Source organism: Bactrocera neohumeralis, chromosome 2, assembly GCF_024586455.1.
Source record: "Bactrocera neohumeralis isolate Rockhampton chromosome 2, APGP_CSIRO_Bneo_wtdbg2-racon-allhic-juicebox.fasta_v2, whole genome shotgun sequence".
In the NCBI taxonomy this organism is placed as follows: Eukaryota; Metazoa; Arthropoda; class Insecta; order Diptera; family Tephritidae; genus Bactrocera; species Bactrocera neohumeralis.
In genome coordinates, this window is record NC_065919.1 from 85,032,120 (window position 1) to 85,053,452 (window position 21,333).

Consider the following 21,333-nt stretch of genomic DNA (forward strand, 5'->3'; position numbering starts at 1 on the left):
TTTATTGAAAAAAATTTGGGTTCCCTTGATTCAATTTGTCAATATGGGATCTTAAAGAAGACCCCCAAAAAAGCTTCATTCAGCAGAACCTCAGTTTTTCTGGCGACTGACAACAAGAACGTTTTTTCTGCTTAAGATTATCTTAAATCCGAAAAAAACTTTTTATCAAATAAAATTAGATTTTCATTGGGTACTCACATTGTTGTGACTCTGGTCTGTCTTCAATTCGCGATGATTGGAGAACTGTACATAAACCATGCGTCCGTGCATATGTGGCGGTGTAACGGTATAGCATGAGACCATAGATGTCGCGGATACTTCGTCAGCCATTTCGAGGAAAGCTTGATTTTTGCCTTTCAAGACGAGCACATTTGTGACGCGACCGAACGGTACACCTAGTGAGATGACATCTGCTTCGCTGGACTCAATTGGAATGTTACGCAAGTGGATGACTTTTGATGGTTTGCCTAGAAATAGTCAAAATATTACAAAAATAAATTATTTTTTCGGAAATAATTATTAAATGTGTAATACATATACAATTAAGCATTCAGAGCGGTAAGAAGAATGGTGGGTGCAGGGATGGCTTGCCGCACTTTTAAACACTTTAAGTGCGATTCTCACCTGCAAGCGGCAGCTAATTAACGGTATATTTGAATGAGGGTAATCAAACTTTATAACGCGCTTGTACATATCCACATATGCATATATATATGTATATATGTGTGTGTGTGTGTATGTATGTAATATATGTATATATAAGCTTGTGTGTGTATGTGTGAGGCGTTACTGTTACCAAAAAGTACATTTTTATGTCGGCAATAAACTTTTTCGTACCTTGCCACACACACACACACGCACACACTAAAAAATGCGTCATCCATGCTAGTGCCACATCTCTGGTGGCACATAAAAACGCCGTGCATATGAGGCATGCGAGCCCATATGTATGCGTGTGTATGCAGATGTGGCAAATGAGAGCTGCAGCAAATGGCTGGGTGACGTGCCACAAATGCAGTGGTAAATGCCACACATTTTACGACTAAATTCCCCATGCAACACGCTGGTTGGCTTGGCAAGTAGCTCCTGTTCACAGCACTTGTGGCTGCCGCGCTGCACCCATGCAAAGCACTGTGGCACATTACGGCAGGCAGAAAGCTCGTGCCACAAGACATACTTTATGTTTATAAAAAATTTAAGCCACTTCAGACGTCAGCAAGGAAATCCCTGAAATGTTGCACATCAACGTTGTTGTGCGGCAAACAGCTGCAAAAATAGATGCCGACAAGTGGCATGTTGCATGTATGTGTGCGAGTGTGGCAAACGACGACATAAGTAAGGATATTGCACAAGCTATTTTGGGCAAATTTTATGAGCGCAAATGTGTGTTTGTATAGGTGTGTGTGTGTGGGTGTCTGTAAGAGGATGTTGCACTCACTGGGGTAAATACTTTAATCCGCCGCTATTTGTACAATGTTGCAACAATTTATTTATGCACAAAAACTAACAATGGTGACAACAGCACAACAACAATACAACAAATAAATACTAACACACAAACACAACAATAACAAGCGTACCACAAGCAGTGTGAAGCGGCAGTTGGTGAGAAATTATAACAATTGCCACATTTTCATGCAACGCGACCACTGTGCTGGCGTGAACTTTTGCAACAGACAATAGCGACACGGTGGCACAGCCTGAATGGCCGGCCTCGGCCACTCGACAGTTAGTCAACTAGTCAAGTGCGTTAGTCCGTTAGTCAGCCAGACACTTAGTCACTCAATGAGAGTTAACCAGTCGGCCGACGGCAAAGCGAGAACGAGCGAACAGACAGGTGCATTTGCATGGGATTACGCTGAAAGGTTACTCGGCATTTACGAGTGACAGCGAATGCGAGTGTGCGCATGTGTGTGTGTGTGTGTGAGGAGTTTGTGGGTAAATTGCTAATGCATAGGTGCTCATAAGCTCATACTATATATATACATATATCATGTACACTTGTGTGCAAATATTTGTAAGCAGTGCTGCCATACACATTTTATTTGATACAAATATGAAGAAAAGAAGCAAAAGCATTAACTTCGACTGCATCGAAGCTTCCCAGGTTCATTTCGTATAGAAAAAAGAGGTAAAAAAATATTCTTATACTGGAAAACTTACTACCGAGCGTATAGTATAGTATATATACCCGACGTTATAACTGTATAACCGGAAATTCACAAGCATAAAAATTATAACTGACTTAATGCCACTCAATTTAAATTCTTGTCAGCTTTTAATACATAAAATCCTTTCATTACGTAATTTTTCACAATAATGTGGCAACACTGTGAGAACATTAAACATTTTTTGATTTTGTTTTGATTTATATTTTTCAGTTTTTGCGTACCAAAATACACGCACACACATACATATGTATATGATGGAGGTGCATGTGAGCGCGACAAAAATCGACGAGCCTAAAAGCTGTGCTTCCGGCTTATTTTCCCAGCCACAGACGCAAATAGCGTTACAAACATTAATGTTTATACGTATTCATGTATGTGTGGTCGCTTGAATCTGCATGCGCTTAAATACACAACCGAATTTAATGTGCTGGGCGCCAAAGTGACAAAGAAAACAACACTGGTGTGAAAAATAACAATACAAAAAATAAATAAATAAAAAAATATACAAAATAAAAAAGGAGATTTAGCCGGCGCTGTGTGGCGTCGCCGGCAGCAATCTCGCAGCCCAAAAAATGTTGGCAGGACAAATGGGTTTATCTTTATTTCGTTGGAAATATTTGGACGCGTCGGCAGCTGTCGCCACAAGCTACACTTGCGTAGCACTCAATGTAGGTTTATGTGTGTATGTACATACGTTTGCTCATATGCACTATTTTAATATAATCGTTGCAGTCGTATATCTTCGGAGCTGCCACTCACATTGTGTCATAACATATAGTGTAGTATTTTAAGAAATACGAAAATACTTTTTCGACTACACAATATTAGTTAAAAAAACTGTGAAATAATTACGACCTGAAATTAGCTTTACTGCTAAGCCACTTAAAATTCCTAGAACAAAAAGCATAAAAAAATAACATTAAAGACACACATCAAATTTAAAAGCGACAGAAAAAAAAGAAATAAAAAATACAAAAAATTTAATCGCCAATTGCAATTATTACGTTGAAATAAGCCTCAGGTTACACAAGCGAACATTTAACTCGTAATTTTTTTCTTACAAATGTATGTCTGTATGCAGGCACCTATTTTTTATACATAAATAATTGAAGCTATTTTTATTGTATGTATTCGTGCATTTGCTGTGTATTTATCAGATAGTCGTTTGCATGAAATTGCTTGTTTACTCCCTCCACTCTAAGGCATTGTCTGCCTGCCATCGTTGCGACCCACTTTCTGCGAGCCTCTCTTGCTACGCTTAATCCTCTTTCCACTCGCCTGTTGCATTTCTGCGGCAAATTTTTAATTGAAAATACAGATTTTTCATGCGATTTGCGAGCGTCCCACAACCGCAAGGAAAATAATTCATTAAATGCGCTCAACTGGTGGAAGACAGATTTTACATTTACATTTTCGTAGTTCTTATTTGTGCTTCTTCAGTTTATTTCTCGCTAATGTAGCGATTAAAGAACTCTAGGTTGATAACTTAAGCTCTATTGTGGGCGCACTTAAGTTTGATAAGTTAAGTGACCCGTGTGTTGCTGTCTTCGCTTCGCCACTGCTATGCTAGTTAGATTCGAACTCTGCTCTTCTCAACAATGTCGTGTATTTGGAAAATAACTCATTGAGAAATATGTCATTGAAGTGGTATTTAATTTATATCAACATATTCTACTTTATTATACCAGTTTCTTTTATTTATACCAGTTGCTTGTTCGATTCGCCACACTGCCTTTTTTTGGCTGTTTTAAGGACAGTTATAAATGAGTTAGTGTACATTATACTTCTTCGAACAGTTTTTGAGATTCTTGTCAAAAATGCATCGCTTTATTTTCGGAATAGAAAGGGAATCATTGTTTTACCGATTTTTCCAATAGCGATGATATGATTTCTAAGTGCCGTTTCGGCGATTTTTAATATGTCATAATCTGTAATATTTTCCTTGTATTCAGTAATGTATACAATTACATCATGGAAAGATATACGCAAGAATTAAGATTTACAAATTATTAAATCTTTTTATCTAAATTATTGTTCCCCAATTGCATCTTTTCGTGCGCTTTTGCCATTTTTTTGCTATAATAATCGTCCACCTGTGCTCGCTATTCGTCGAGTTCTTGAAAATTTTGAAGATAAGTGCCAATAAGACAAACAACTGCTCGAAGTAATGAAAATATTGCTGCCGTTCAGGCAAATGTTACTGAAGACCGCAAATCGCCGATTTCAAGACATTTTTAAGAATTGGGATTATCTCAAACCTCAACCTAGTGGAGTTTGAGAAAGGATTTGGGCTTGCTTCGATATACAATTGTTCTTAATTAAGAACTAAAGCCATTGGACCACAGTAAATGTCATAAGTTTTGCCTTGGAACAACTTCAAAACGAAAACGATTTTTTTAAGAAAATCATCTTCTCCGATGATGCTCACTTTCACCTGAGTGCTGCGGCAAATAAACAAAGCTGTCTGTTCTGATGCGAAAAAAATCCACAAATCTTTCATGAACAGTCATTACGTTCACCTAAATTGACATTTTGCTGTGGTTTCTGATCTGGTGGAATCATTGGTCTGTTTCTTAGGAAATGAAGCTGGTCACTGTCAATGGAGAGCGGTTAAGATCGATGATAACCAACTTTTTATGTCCGTTCTTAAAAGAAGATGTTGATCTAGACATCATTTAGTTCCAACAAGACCGGGCTACATGCCATCCATCACGTGCAACAACCGAATTATTGCGAGAAGGTTTGGGAGATTCGATTATGTCAAGAAATTGTGATATTGAATGTCCTCCAAGAACTTGTGATTTAACACCATTAGACTCGAAAATTGAGTTCATTGAATTCGTTCCTGCAAAAGAAGTCGTCTAGGGCATTTGAATGATGTTATATTCAGATCCGAATTTTATAGAGTGCACATCACATTTAATAAAAAACATTGGAACTTACTTAACAAATAGTAATATCACTCTTATTGGAAAATACTTTAAAAATAAAACATAATTTTTTACTATCATGTAAACTTCGGAATTCTATGAACCTATGAATCTAGAACACATACTTGTATTTTTGATATTTTATTTTCAGTAACATTGAAGCAAAATAAGTTCTCCTGAAACTATGCAAAATTTTTATTTGTACTTTTTCAAACTTTCGCTAGTTACGCACTTGATTTCTAATTCCAATTCACTACTAAAAGTTACATTCTACAAAAATCGGAAGTGAAAGTTTGGTATAAAAATGCAATGTAATGAGAAGTTGGGGCAAAAATGTGAGCAAATTGGAACATTATTAATTTCAAAAAAAAAGTATGGAAAATGCGTCGAACTATCAAATAAATTTGCGGAAAAATGCTGATGAGGGGAAAATACGGATGTATAATCTATAAAGAAGAAACACGAAAAAGAAAAGTGTTGCATAATTTATGTAATTGCCACACATGTTACATAAGTATGTAGTTCAAGGCAACGCTAGGCATATTTTTTTCCAGGATAATTTATGATGCGAGCGCTGCATTTTGGCAGTCCAGCACGAACGCTAATATGTGGCAATTAAGAGCGTCTATTAGAGGTTGCAGCAACACTTTTTAAGGATTTCCTCTAAATTTCAACGGAATTTTGTGTAATACTGAAGGTTAAATACTTTGATTACTGTTAATATATATATTTCTTCACCGTAAGGTCAAGTGAAAATAACGAAAAAGTATTTGCTTTCATTGAAATTAAAATTGAGATGAAAACAAATACTTAATTTGTATTTAAATATATGTGTGAATAAAATTAAACAAAAAACTTAAAAAAAACCTAAAATTCGCAAGCGTACCCAGTTGTCGTGAAAATAAAGCGACGAGCGTGATGCGATAAACCATTTCGTACATTCATTCGTGTTGTGTCTTTTACCCTCATTCGCTCATTCGCTGTGTGTAATTTCGTTTCGGATTCATTTCCGCTTTGAACTAATGAAAAACTGTAATTTCCGATTTGACTAAAGGCAACTGCATCACTGACCGATTACGAGCGGCTGCATAAAAAACGAAAAACAACAAAAAAAAAAAACGAAAACAGAGATAGCATTTCAACAACGACGGCGTTTCATTTGCAAAACAGATTCATTTTACCGAGCGCTGATGACACTCGACTGACTCGCTCCTCAATAACTGCAGGTCATTAATTTTTTCCAGCAAATTTGGAACGTTGACCTGCAGCGAACTGTACGCAAACTGTATTTGGCGAAGTGTTGCAAGAACATGGCGTATGAACTTGCATTAAAAGCAGTGTGAGTATAACTGTGCAAAGTGTGGGACTAATTTTGCTGTAAAATTGTGGACCAGTTGAACTTAAGCGCATGGAATGCTATGGCATGATTTTTTTCAACTCGGTTGGTGGTAAGCTTGGTTTGATGCGTGGTTCTCAGCTATAACGTGGAAGATGACAAATGCTCTGTGGCTTTATAATACAACTGGGTAGTAAAATGTGTTGGAAGCAAGGAAATATAGTCTAACAAACTCATGCAGGACGAGTCTTGTGAGAGAGCCATTCCATGGAAAATTCGATTTCTGTTTTGTTTTGCTCTAAGAACAATATAGAGAATTTAAACAAATGATCAGTCACTGTTGTAATATGGAATTTAATGTTCATTAAGTGGAGAACTCGTATAATTGATTACTGGAATCCAATAGAGAAATATTCAGAAGATACCAAACCTTTAACTCCCTCCGTTGAAGGACAAATTAACTAAATTTTTTTCAAATAGCAAACCTGTGGCAAGGTATTCAACTATTAAGCATTCTTATTACTAGCAAAATCGGCCGCAATTTTTCGCACTCAAAACGCACCGAACGGCGGCAACAACGTGGGTTGACCTCGATCACCTATTAGACACGGCAGGCAGTTAATTAATACACGGTACTGAATAAATATTTTAATTGTAATCAATAATAATAAAGAGGAAATGCAGCAGGCACAGAGGCGGCCAGCTGTAACGGCCGAGCGTGCAACAACAAAGCAACGAGTGACCTCAGTTGGTAGGCGGCAGTTAATTCGATGTTGCAAATTGGCAGTGCAGCGAGAGAGAGAGAGAGTTGCTGTTGCTTTGTTTCAGTTAGCTCTGCATATATTTATATTAAATATTTGTTTATTTATTGATATACCAATGTACATGTATATGCATGTAACAACAACCAATAAATTTGCAACACGCCCGGGAGTACAAAGCGCATATGCGTTGCATTGCATGCGTGTGCCTGTGTGTGTGTGTGCTGAGGATATGAATTTAAATTGTCATCATTAATTAACTTTAGCACATGGAGAACAATGCGAAGCATATCCATATAAATGTGTGAATGTTTGTATGTGTGTTGTGTTGTTGTGCGGATGCCTTTACAACGGTTTGCATCATTTCATTGCATTTATCATTAATCATATATTTTCCATATCATCATGCTTAACGCTCTCCATATTTCCGCGCTTTTGTTTGTGTTGCTTCAAGTAGTGAGGTGTGGCATGTATCGATTAATTTATTACACCGCCGTTTGCATGTAGCACATCATAACGGAAGGTGGGAATTATTTTCGAAGCTGCTTTGAGCCGTTCTGCATGCTTTAACACAGAGAATTTTTGATTTGCGATATTTTAAGTGGTGAACATGTATCGATTAAGGGTTTATATGCAAACATAGATACATATCGTAACCTATAATGCAAAATAACGCCAAATCACTTTACTGAAGTTTATAGGCGAAGAAAAAACAATGTAATCGAAATCACTCATATTGAAAAAAAATTTGAGTTTTGGTTATAAAATGGTTATATATCGGTTATATACTGGTTACATTATTGGTTATATATTGGTTATCTGATAGCGGAAGCTGAAAATTTTGTGCTACATATATAAAATATGATTTAGTGAATCATAGGCAATAAAAAAACTGAACTTCGATTTTTTATGATATGTGTTTTGCATTTTAGGTGACGATATATTTGTGAGAATATCCTCAAAAAATTTTAAATTAATTCGGCAAATAGTGTCGTAGATATGACCGTTTTTTGTACGAACGTTGCCATGGAATTTAAACACATTTCCCCGAATTTCTCCGAAACGTCTGAAGCGATCGACTAGAAACTTTCACACAATCTTCTTGAATACATTTTTCAGGTAATGATGATGGAATAAGATCTTTAGTAATAATAATTAATATTTTTTAAGCCACTGAAAGTGAAAATTTTTATACCAAAAAAATGCCTTTTTTTTGGGAAGCCATCATTTTGGGAAAAAACATTACCCTATTACATATGTTCATGTATAGTCATACTATATTTTTTTAGTTTGCAGATTTGCGAAACGTTTAAACTAAAAATTTTCCTCATTTTCAGACATTATTTTCGTAAGTCCTCTTGTAGATCGACAACAAGGTCAACGGCACCCAGAATTTTCAAAATGAGTGACCGATTTTTAAAGTACATTAATATCTATAAATGTTCATATTGCTTATCGTTTTATAATAACATTTCTCTGAAAAAAAAATCCAAAAACAAATAACTTCTTTCTGACTGACAAATGAGTTTAACCTCTTAAGCCTTGACACTTCAGACACTAAATATCAAATAACGGCACCTCACTACAGTTGTCAAAGCTTCTTGGAGCCGCACTGATTTCTTTTATACAAAAATATTTAATTTCATTTAAATAATTAACCGTTACAACGTCACACCAACAAATCGATAAATCGATAGCACTAAAACTCCGCATCTTTACATGCAACTTTTTGCAGTTGTTGTTGTACTTACAGTATATTTATTGCAATCGCACGTTTGCTGCCGCTACGTTTTCACTTTGCTTTACGCGTACGTGCCACATATTGTTGCACATCAACCGTTAAAAGCTGCACTTTGTCATACGCAGGATGCAGGAAGGCGGTCGGCCGGCTTGGGCGCGTTGATACTCAATTACGTTTTGTAAACTTTTCAATTTGTAATGCAACACGGACGGACACAAGTGCAAAGCGCGGCAGCGAAGGCAAAAGAAAACAATTATGTGTCTGTTTATTTGTAGCCACCACACACACTACTTCATAATCGATTAATTGAAAAGCACACGCGCACGAACACACACACGTACATGCGCTCATGCACTTTCGCATGCAAATTCCAATAAGCAGCTGTATAACGGTCAACAATGCTAGCGCTGGCAAGCTGCCATGCCGCGCAGAACCCGCCTGTTGTTGTTGTTACTTATTGGCCATTGTCGCTGCATCGTGGCCAGCGCCATGCCGCACACCACACTCCAATGCGCGCGCATGTGGCATCCTTTGCCTTGCTGCTGCTGCTGCTTCGCTTCCTCTACTTATTAATAAATTACAATATTTTCCCATTTTTCCGTGCAACGGTGCGTATGATTGTTATTTAATAATAATAACTGCTTATACGCACACAATGACAGCGTGCCGCACTATTAAGGCGCGTATGTGTGTGCGTGAGCATGTGGGTGTGTGTGTGCGCGCTTCATTATCGCATGCAAATTATGTAAGAGCTCGCTCCGGAAGTCACTGTCGGAAATGAAACAGTAACTTGCGGCAAAAGTGGCTGAGCCTCATGCGCACACACATACAAATATATATATGTACATATACATGTAGTTAAAAGCGTCCTTATGCTTATTTGAATGCGTAAATGTAAGTAATAATTGTAAATGGGCTATTATTGTTTATTGTAAATTGCAGAATGAATAAAAATTATTGATCAACGCTGCCGCCGCTGCCACCGCTCGTCAGCACTTTCATTTGCCACTCTTTGCAAACATTTATGCGTAACGGTTGAGCAAATAAGTGGCGTGTTCAGCTTTAACCACAGTTACAGTAATTGCTGTAACGGAAACTCGAGGCCCGCTGAGGTAAGTGCGGCAAAATTATTACTAATTAAGTAGGCAGCCTAAAGGTATGCCATGATTTTAGTAAATATGTTGTACACGAACATAAAAATGCAAAATTTTCATAATTCTTAATCTTAAATAAACTACTAAAATGTATAAGAACTACTTAAGGTATTAATTAAGTAGTCAGCCTAAATGTATGCTACGATTTTAGTAAAAATGTTGTACTCGAACTTAAAAATTAAACATTTTCATTAGAAAACTTGAGATAAATTTAAAATAAACTACTAAAATGTATAAAACCTAATTTAAGGTGAATGAAGTATATAATAACAACAACAATTCGAAAATTTTCTGCGGTATTTTGCGAAAAAAGTTATATACCTTTGTTTATTTACCTAAATTTGATTGAAAAAACATACTATAAATTTAATTAACTACAATTATTTGCCTAGAAAATCGGTTGAAAAGAATTAGCGCCCACACTCATTTTGCCTGTTCTCACCCACAATCCACACCGAATGTGCACATTTGCGGTAACAAAACAATCAACAGCAATAATTTGCACTGAGTGACAATAAAATTGCATTCCAGCGTTAAAAATTTATTTCCACCACGACAGCTTTTGTGTCAGCTTATGTTTCAATATTCTTTTACGGCCAGCAATGGCATTTTAATTTGTCGTTTGGCGCCTGTAGGTATGCAAAGGTTAACAGAATGGCTGCTAATAGCAGCTGTGGGTCAACAATTTTGAACACAGCCAATAATTTAGTCGCCTACAAGTTGTTTCTCATGCAGCGCCCCTAAGGCAGATAAGCCAACATAATTGTGGGGTACACGTTTGTATCTAGCACATGTTGATTTAGCGGAATTAAATATAAGTATCTGATAGACCAATTGTTAGTGGTCGGCACTGGGAAGGCCGTTCAAGCGCTTTCTTTAATAGAAAATTACTGATTTTGTTGTGAAATGCATATGAGATATGACGAAGCTGCAATAAGCGGCGTTTGTAGAAAGGACACTAAAATAATTGTTTTTTTTTGTTTTTAATTTATAAAAATATACCTTTGCAGCTTAGTGGATTAATGATAGTTGTGAGTCTCAGTGAGCATCAACACTACTAATTATTGCTTTGATTACGGTCAAATTTATAAATATAAATCAAAATCGACAATATTCCTAAAGTATAGGAATAGACAAGGTCACGGCTGCCATAGTTTTGATGATGGCAAAATATGAGGCACAATTCAAGAAGCAGTCTTAGTTGTAGTTTAAATTTGTATACTCCGAATAGGGTATATTAAATTTGCAATGAAGTTTGTAATACTCCGAAAGTAACTTAGGAAATTCTATAAAATTATCCATGTCTTTCGGTTTACATATACGCGAAATGACCGTCAGTTTTTGAAATATCGTTCTGAAAATTTGCATACGTCCTTTTCTTCTCAACAAGCTGCTCACTTGCCGGAATCGCCTGTATCGGACAACTATAACATATAGCTGCCATACAAGCTCACCGATCCAAATAAAGTTCTTGTATGGTAAACTTTTTTATTTGAAGAGATATCTTGACAAAATTTGGCACAGGTTGTTGTCCTAGGCAAAAGTGCAATCTCCGAGAAAATTATTTATATCGGATTACTATAGCATATAGCTGCCATACAAACTCACCGATCCAAATCAAGTCCTTGTATCGACAAATTTTTGATTTGTTCAGATAACTTCACAGAAATTTAGCATTAATTATTGCCAAAGGCCATCTCTGAATAAATATTTTAGTTTGAGCTGCTAAAGCATATAGGTGTCATACCAACTGAACCATCAAAATCAAATTCTTTTACGCAAACTGCTTTATTTTAGCCACATTGCCACAGAACTACCGAAGTTAACAATTTTTCATAAATTTAGACATTATTTATATGCCTTGCAGTGCTCCTTGAACTTGTTACTAGTCATGTTTTTGTCACAAACTCAAATAACCCCATTGTCAGATTGCTTTTGCTTCCAGTTTTGCTTTCGTCATCACAGTCACATATATAAACTCTATAAACTGACGCTCTTAACTTAATTTTCTAGGTGTTTACTATTACAACAACCACTGTCATTGTCATTTTTCATGGAAATATGAATTAAGGTATATTTTTCTTTGAAACCTTGGGTCCAAATATATCGTTACATCATTTATTGTACTGCCATTTGGCATTAGTAAACCTCACACTTTTGTTTGCATTTTTTAACAGCGGCCAGCTGCACTCACAGCGCCTAATCTATGTTGCATAGTGTAGCCATTAAACCCGCAATCGACCGATAAACAAACAATCAACACCAACACTCACACCACACCACACCACACAAATGGCAACAAACAAGCCGAGAGCAATAAATGACAACAAAATACTCAATAAACGCAAAGGTGAATAAAAAACTTCAAATAAAACAACAACAAACAGCAACACTATGTCCAGACTAAAGCACGAGCTCAGACAACAAAGTAAGTGAGTCAAATTTCTAACAATGCCGTTGCAATGTGCCAGCAAAGCCACATCGGAAGGCAGCCGGGTGACGGCGCCTAGCAGTATGCAATGAAATTCTACGAAATACAAACACATGTAACTTGTGGTGGCGTTGGCTGTGGCGCTTGTGGTGTTGTCCGCTCGCCAACATTCTTTTATTACATTTACGTGTTAGTGCAACGTGTCTGCCTGCCATGTTGACGTGTGGCATGTAAGTTGGCAAATAAATGTATGTCGCACGTTCAATAGCTAGCATAGACGCTAGGACGGCAGGAGAACATTCCAACAGTATGGTGTACTCTGACAATGTTATCGAAGCGCAACCACACATCAAATGCCAAACAAACAAACACAAACGAAGCGACTGCAAGGGTGTGGGGCATGGTGTCACGTCGCTGTCGGTGTGTGCGCATATGTGGTGGCATATGCATTTGTTTTTGTGTTTGTCAAATGTCGGCGCCTAGCAGACTGCTTGTGAAATATACAACCGTTAGTTGACTGTTGCGCAGACGACGTCAGACGACACTTGCTTCAATCGCACCGAAACAATCTATTGTTACAGCCAACTTTTACGGGCCTCGACACGTCCGCTCAAATACATTGTTGTGGCTTAGACGACGCAAGATACACTAGACAGCGGAAAGGGCGAACAATACGTTGACCAAGCGACAGCTTTTGCTAATTTTCTTGGTGTGACCCACGACATGCGACACATTTTCTTCTTTTTTTTTTGGTTTATTTTTTCGTTTTTTCGCCACTTGTGCTCCACCAACCACGTGATGTTGCCGCAGTTACAGTGTTGGCTTCCAGCAAAAAATCTCCGTTGAGGGTATATGTGGAGGCCTATGCGCACATAATTCTATTTATTTATTAGCACGATGTCCTTGTGTGTGTGTGTGTGACTGTTTGTGTGCGTCTGCTTTCAGCTTTGCTGTTGCTTTAGCCAAGTAGGTAAGTAAATATGTGCGTTTCTGTTCATGCCACACAATAAAAATGTCCTTACACGTTTATTTAGCAATTTCGTTTTTGCTGTTGTTATTTCTCCATTCATCCAATGTTGCTCTTTCACTTTGCGACGTCGTCCTATGCATTGTTATTGTATTTTCTCACTTCTTTTCACAATTACTTTTTTATTTCTATTGTTATTGTAATCTATTTTTATTTGATTTTTCACCGTTGCTGTTGACCAACCCAATACAGACGCCTAAGTAGTCCTGACACCGGGCTTTCACACATACACACATACTTAAGTATAAATTTTCATGTAGACATACATGGGTGAATGCGTGGGTGGCTGTGTGACTGTGTTGTGCCTACAAATATTATATTTTGTTGCTTTGTAATTGTTGCTTTTGTTGCAGATTTTTTTCTAACTTTTTTTTTTGTTTTTGTTATTTTTCTCTATTTTGTTGGGTTTCCTTTTTTAATGTTTCTTCGTCGATTCCTTTTTTGATTTCTTTATTTTGTTTTTTTAATTTTTTTCTGTTGCTTTTCTAATTATTTTTGTTGTTGTTCCTTTTTGTTGATTTAAGCCGTGTCGCACACGTGTGAATTTGCTATTTTTGCGTTAATTTCGCTTTTATTTATTTATTGCGTAATGAAAGCGAGTGGCGGAAGAGCGACGAACACACTCGTGAGCCCATTTAATGGTAATGGTTTAATCGCTGCTGAGAATATCAAAAATCGGAAGTCGTAAATGTGTGTAATAAAGCAAATGGGTTTTAAGTGGAGAGAAAATTTTCAAGGTTTCGTTTTTTTTGTGTTTTTTTGCTTAATATTAGGAATAAACGACCTTGCCACGCTTTAGAAAGACAAAGCTACTTTTTTATAATATTTTAGGATTTGTTTCGAAATTTTTTGCTTAAGGTTTTATTTGCAATGGTGCAGGGTGTATTAAGTTTACCAAAAACCTTGTGGCACACAGCAGGAAGTGCCAGAGACGCTTTTAAGTTTATACATACATATATATGTACGTATTTATTGTATAAATGATAAGGTTGACAAGCTGAGTCGATTTATTTATACTTGTCTGTCTGTTTGTATATAATTAACTGTGCCTAAATTTCTGAGTCCACGTTCTGAAATACAGCACACGTTCTTTTCTTCTCTAAAGGCTGTTAATATGTCGGAATCGTCGATATCGGACCAATATAGCATATAGCTGCCATACAAACTGATCGATCAAAATTAAGTCCTTATATAGAAAACTTCTTTGTTTGACAAGATATCTTCACAAAATTTGGCATGGAATATCATATGGGGCATTACTAAAATATTTGAAGAAATTTTCCAGATCGGCCGACTATAGCATATAGCTGTCATACAAACTGATCGATCAAAATTAAGTCCTTGTATAGAAAACTTCTTTGTTTGACAAGATATCTTCACAAAATTTGGCATGGAATATCATATGGGGCATTACTAAAATATTTGAAGAAATTTTCCAGATCGGCCGACTATAGCATATAGCTGTCATACAAACGTATCGATCAAAATCAAGTTTTGGTATGGAAAACTTCTTTATTTGGGAAGATATCTTCATGAGATTTTTCAAGAATAATTGCCCAAAGAAACGCTACAATCTCCGAACAAAATATTCAGATCGGATTACTATAGCGTGTAGCTGCCATACAAACTGAACCATAAGAATCAAATACTCGTATGGAAAACCTTTTAATGTAACAAGATAACTTCATACAATTTGGTTGAATTATTGCCCAGGCAACACTACAATGCTCCTAATATATTGTAAAGTTCGGATTACTATAGTATGTAACTGCCACATAAATTAAATGATCAAAATCAAGATCAGGATTCTTCATAAGATATCTCTTTTCATTATTAAGTAACCTGAATAAGAGTTGTAAGCTGTTTATATCAAACAACGTTGATGTTTTTTGTTGATGTTTAGTTCTACATATAAATAAACTCGTTACCGTTAGTTCCTATACTAACTGCACCTATGTAGGGTATTATTGCTTCGGTGCGCCAAAAGTTAATCATTTGTTTTTATACTATTTTGCACTAACAGCCTAGATTCAGTCTCATTTACTAACATTATAAATGCATAAAAATATTTTGAAATAATTAAGCGAGATTTATTTCCTTGCCACAAGTAGGAAGATTACCAAATTCAACGCAGAAACTATTTGAGTTGAATAACGCATGAACACCAGGGGGTTAAAACTATATTCTCAACCATAAAATTTCACTAATTTTCATTACATTCTGAACTTTATTAAGCCAAATAAATTTTTAATGTAATTTCTTTAATTATAAAGTCTTCTGCGCTTTAAGTAATAACAAAAAATCGAAATCAAGCGCCTTCATTTTAGTTTAATTAAAACTTGAGTGGCTCCATCAACACACCGTCCGAAGAAGCGCAACATAACAGTTACATGTTCGAAACATTAGAAGCCGTTACATTTTCGAACTTGCGAAAAACTTGAATTTCTTTCGATACAAGCAAAAATGAAGCTGCGCCGCCGGCGATTTAGTACAAAGCAAACAAATCGGTTAGTTCGTTGCTTCATGCAAATTTAATGCTGCCACACGCCAAACGCGCACCAACACTCGTGTAATTCAACGGAAAAAAGCATGCGAGCAGAAATTTTCCAACGTGTTCCACAGCAATTTGCAAACAAACCAGCCACCGCACATTTACACCGCAAAGCGAAGCGTTCAAAACAAATCAAAGCTGCAGCAAGACGAACAAGAGGAAGCAGAAAAGCAGAAAAAATTAATACAACAACGCTGAGCAGCACAACATGCTTTCATTGCTGTGAAATGAAAATGCCCGCTGGCAGCTACGCTAGTAACAACAACAACAGCGGCTTGTATAAGAGCGTTGGAGCTTCAGCAACAGCAACGCGGCGGCGTCGGTCCGTGCAACCGCAATTTTTCCACTGTGTATGACACACACACACATACGCATGCATACTCGTGCATGTGGCGCTCAAGGGCAGGAGTGCGAAATGTTGGCGTTGTATGAGTATGTGTGTCTGTGTGTGAAAGCTTTTCAGGTGCAACTACAATTTTCGGCATTATCTTCGCCGCTTTAGCACACACAGACATACGCATGTGCACGTGTGTGTTTGAGAACAAAAATTTTGCTGCCAAAGCCGTGGCGCAGCTGCCGCTTGTTTGCATTTCCTTACTCTCCAGCAACCAAACCATGTTGACGCTGTCGCCGGCGGCCATACTAACTAAGCAACCAAGCATCCGAGCAACCGAGCGACCAACCAACGGAGCTACCGAGCGAGCGCGCAACCATTCAACCAGCTAACCACCACACATCATCGTTTTGCGGTTAAATCGAACAGCAACGAGTGACTAAACACAACAACAACACCAACACAGAAGCAGTATGCCAGCCGTGGCAAACAACAAGTGTATGTGCGCGTATAACGGTAGAGCGTGTTGTTTTGTTGCTTTTTAATTAATAGAAAAGTCTTTTGTAAAGTAATAAATAAATATTATGTTTTCAGCGGGCGGTCGCTGTGGCTGCCAAAGCAAATAAACAAAAGGCGCCAGAGCAAAAAGCGAAAAAGCAAAATAAAACAAAAGGAAAATGCGAAAAAAAGCATTGACCAAAAATAGAAATAGCTACCTTTAACGCACGCTTAACGAGCTTTCGAAACGCTGCGGTTGGATTTAGGGTCAGTGCAGGTGGTTGCGTTTAAATTAGTCTATACTGAGTATTGACTGGGAATTGCGTGTAAATTGTATTATAAAAATTAAAATTGTTCATAGAAAATATTAAAAAATTACTAGTTACTAGAAAAAAGAAGAATTTAATATTCAGCCAACTTGTGTCGCATATTTGAAATTCTATTTATATTTTTTCCTAAAAATAATACGTTTTATAAACCGTTTGATGGAAATTAACTTTTTTTCTCATCTAAAAGTGAAAACTTAGATAAAAACTAAATAAAAAATTTATAATAGCCAATAACAGGCCACAGTCGCATAATATTACGGGATTATAAATATTTGTAGCTTCTCTTTTCGGCATTAAAAGTCGATGGAATTATATTTTGTCTACTTTTAGGAAGTTTGCGATAAAAAATTTCAAAAAAATTTCTAAAAAATATAGCAGACATTTAGGTGCATTGTATAAAACCAAGAGTGCTAAAAAACGAATTAAAGATACTATAGTGAAATTGGACTGAAAAATTGTCAAGCGCAGTGTGAGCACGCAGCTTTTTGATTGCTATTAGTGCTGGATACATCAATAGGAAATCAAAAGTAACTGACTTTGACTGCCTTGAACAATAATCACTGGCAAATTTCGTAAAAATATATTAATAGGTTGTTTTCTGTGCCATTTGTATGGCGGCTATGGTATAATGAGCCGATATGTGACAAACGAACAGAAGAAAAGGAGAAATGCAAAATTTTAGATCGGTATCTCAAAAACTGAGGGACTAGTTGGCCAGATCGAGAGACATAGTTATGTCACCAGGTCACTATTTTTCACTTAATCGAGTATTTTAAAGATATAATAAATTAAACAGTTTCACATTTTATTGGTTCATACGATAAAACTATGCCGGCCAGGTTTCCTCGACGCAAAAACGATTATAATTCTGAAAAGAATTTCACTTTCTGGTTCGACCGGATCTGAACTTTAAACCCGTTTTTTCTAAACTGTGTTTATCAAAACGAAACCCACGATTTCAAAGGTTCTACTGGACCGATTTAAAACTTTTAGAGATTCCTTTTTATAGACTTGGTCTATGCCTTGAACGAGCCATATCTTAAAATTTCAATTTTTACTTTCGAAAAAATTTAAAAAATTTTATAAATTTAAAAATTTTTATAATTACATATACAAAAATTTTTAGAATTTTTAAATTTTTAGTTCAGAGACAAAACAAAAAAAGTTTTTTTTGAAGACCTTACTACTCAAGAATACGTCTACGAGATAAATTTTCAAAATTCAAATTATTCTCGGAGATATTTTGCTGACCCGGCATCCAAACTGATTGGACCGGAACTGAAACTTTAAACGCGTTTTTCTCGAAACAGTGCTTTTTAAAACAATACCCACGATTACTCGGGTTCTATTGGACTGACTTATCTAAAATCGAGAATACTGCAGGTGTGCGCAGGCATTCGAAACGATGAATACTCCTCTTGGACTTAGCAAGCGAACTCCATCTGGTATCGCAAAGGACCCGACTGGTCTATGCGTGGCTTATTGGCCTACCAGATTAACCTAACCTATCTATAATTTGCAGATATTGTTGTTTATAGACTTGTCTTTGTCTGAAACTATCAATAACTTCAGATTTAAATTTTTAATATTTTTAAAAAATTAAAAAAAGTCAAAAAAATGGTAAAAAAAAAAACTGTTTTCAGGTAGTTGTCATTTGATGGAAAAAAATTGTTCCAAATTTTCACTCAAAACAGACATTGTGTCTTTTTGAAAGATTAATATTTTTGCTTTTTGCTTTTAAATTGATAGTAGGGTTGAAATCGTGCATAGTCACGTATCGAAGCAGAGACCACTCTTTCCTACAGGTGATATTTTTTGAAATTTTTAACTATTTTTTTCATATTTTTCTTTATTCTAGTAATGGAATAAATAACTATCAAAAGTGGGTATGCACGCCTTTTTGCCGACACTTCAAAAATTACCTGAAATCCATGTCTCTAAACTAGAATACTCCCTTAAGAGAAACTTGGAAATGCACTTGAACTCATCGCAACTAGTTCCTACTGAGTCATATTTGCACAATTTTCAAGATCCTAACAAAAAACCAAACACTTGAAACAATAATATTTTCTTTAATGAAACAATATTTAATAAACAAAAATATATTGCTGAAATATAGACTCCTTAAATACTATTTTTTTTCGAAATTTCACGAGTGAGGAAATTAGATGGCGCGTATGACCGAAAGTCAATTATGCGAAATACAAATCAGAATCTAATTCGGAACCAAAATAAGCACGCATTTAGTTTATTCTGAGAATTACACTTTTCATTCAGCATTAAGCAAAGCGCAAACCAGTGAGGACCGCAACAATTGCCTTCGGACTAAAGCCGACGCTGAGCGCTAAACCCCACGCAGGCACAATTACCGCCGACGAATATTACGACTGCCATTTATTGCGCCAAACTATATATTTTATTAACGCACTTATAATTAATTATTATTCGCATAACTTTTTTCCAACGGATATTAAATTTTGCACAACAACAACAACACATACGTACGCCTGTGCAAATGTCGTAATGGCGGCCAGCTCCGCGGTGCGCTTTATTAATTGCCGTTAATTACACCCCTAAGAATTATATTTTCATTCATTAAACTCCGCTCAATAAGCTTATTGCACAACAACAATAAATGCAACAATAAGCAAACAAATAATAAAAACAGCACTAAATATTCAATATGCTGCACAGCGTGGCCACATAACGGTCAACTACCAGTAGCACGCACACATATGCGAAGCTGCTGCGTGCTACATGCCACACGACACACGCCTCGCACTGCCAGAGTTAATGCTAAAATGTATAAATAAAACGCTCGTTGTGGCAACACTGCAAAGGACATTGCCATTGCGTATCGGCGCACATACACACACTTAGGCATACATATATGCATGATGGAGCGCGTGGTGTTAACGTGTGGGTGGACACATAGGCTATCGCCAGCCCCCATCAGCAATAACAAGCGTTTGTAAACAAGGCCAATAAACACAGGCCAACACGCACACAAACAACAACAAGCGCCAGCAACAACCAGCAGGCGAATGGCCGACCGGAAAGCTGACCGGCCGCCTGACAGGCTGGCGGCTGTGGAAACACGTTAGCTGCCAATTCAGTTATCAGCGCGCGTAAAATAATTACAGTTAAAATGCTGTGGTGTGCTTTAAAGCAATTTCAGTTTTCAGCGCAAAACTCCAGCAGCCGGCCGCACAACATCCGCGGGCTCGATGCTGCGAGGTTCACACTCCCTCCCTTTTTATATATACTTGTACATGTATTATGTGTCTCGGCGGTGGTGTAGTGTTGACGGTCGCTTCGCTTGCTCCACTCCAGTTGTTTTTGTTGTTGTGCAGTGACATTGCAAGCAAGTGGCTATCAGCGATGCACTTTATTGGTGGCAAGCAGATCTATTAAGGCTGTTAACAGCTTCAGCGGATCAGTAGTGAGTATTTATTTGTTGTTGTTGTTGTGCTCATAGTTGAGAGCTTTTTACGGTGGTCTACGCAGTGTTTGTTGGTAAGTGTTTAAGTAGGAGAATAACGATTTATGGCTTACTGAGTCTTATCTTTAGGTTAATAAATAATAAATCTCAGTGTAAATTGAAAAAAAAAAAATAAATAAATTGGATAAAGTGTATTGATTAAAAAAATATATGTTTATGAAAGAATATATACATATTATATAAATGTTTGAGAATACTCTCGACCGATTTGAAGTTGATCTAGTAAATTGTTTCTGAGATATGCACGAATTTGTGAGGGCGTCTCTGAACACTCAAATCGGCTCATAAATCAAAAAACGCGTTTTTAACGGAAATCGGTTTCGAAAAACGGTGAGAAAATTCTTTTCGAAACAGCTAGACTGCACGACTTAAAATTTTCCTACGGTCTTCTTAGATATTATTATCTTTTTTTCTGAAGGAATAAAATTTTATATATTTTCTTATCACAAAAAAACGTCTTTTTATTTGGAAGTCATTTCGTTAAAAATCAAACTATAACCATTCCTTCGGTCACAATCTATATTCATCCATTTTAATAAAATTTTTTTTTTTTGTTTTTGGATATGTA

The 21,333-nt window shown here is 36.6% G+C and overlaps 1 protein-coding gene across 11 annotated transcripts in view; it reads right to left on the minus strand.

The window, feature by feature from the left end:
- LOC126751710 (polypyrimidine tract-binding protein 1) overlaps window positions 1-21,333 on the minus strand; it is a 523,263-nt gene that overhangs the window by 73,914 nt on the left and 428,016 nt on the right. For all 11 annotated transcript variants that reach the window (XM_050462189.1, XM_050462191.1, XM_050462188.1 and 8 more), the window contains one exon: window positions 199-467. In XM_050462189.1, coding sequence (XP_050318146.1) covers window positions 199-467 — 269 coding nt within the window. The remainder of the gene's footprint in view (window positions 1-198; window positions 468-21,333) is intronic.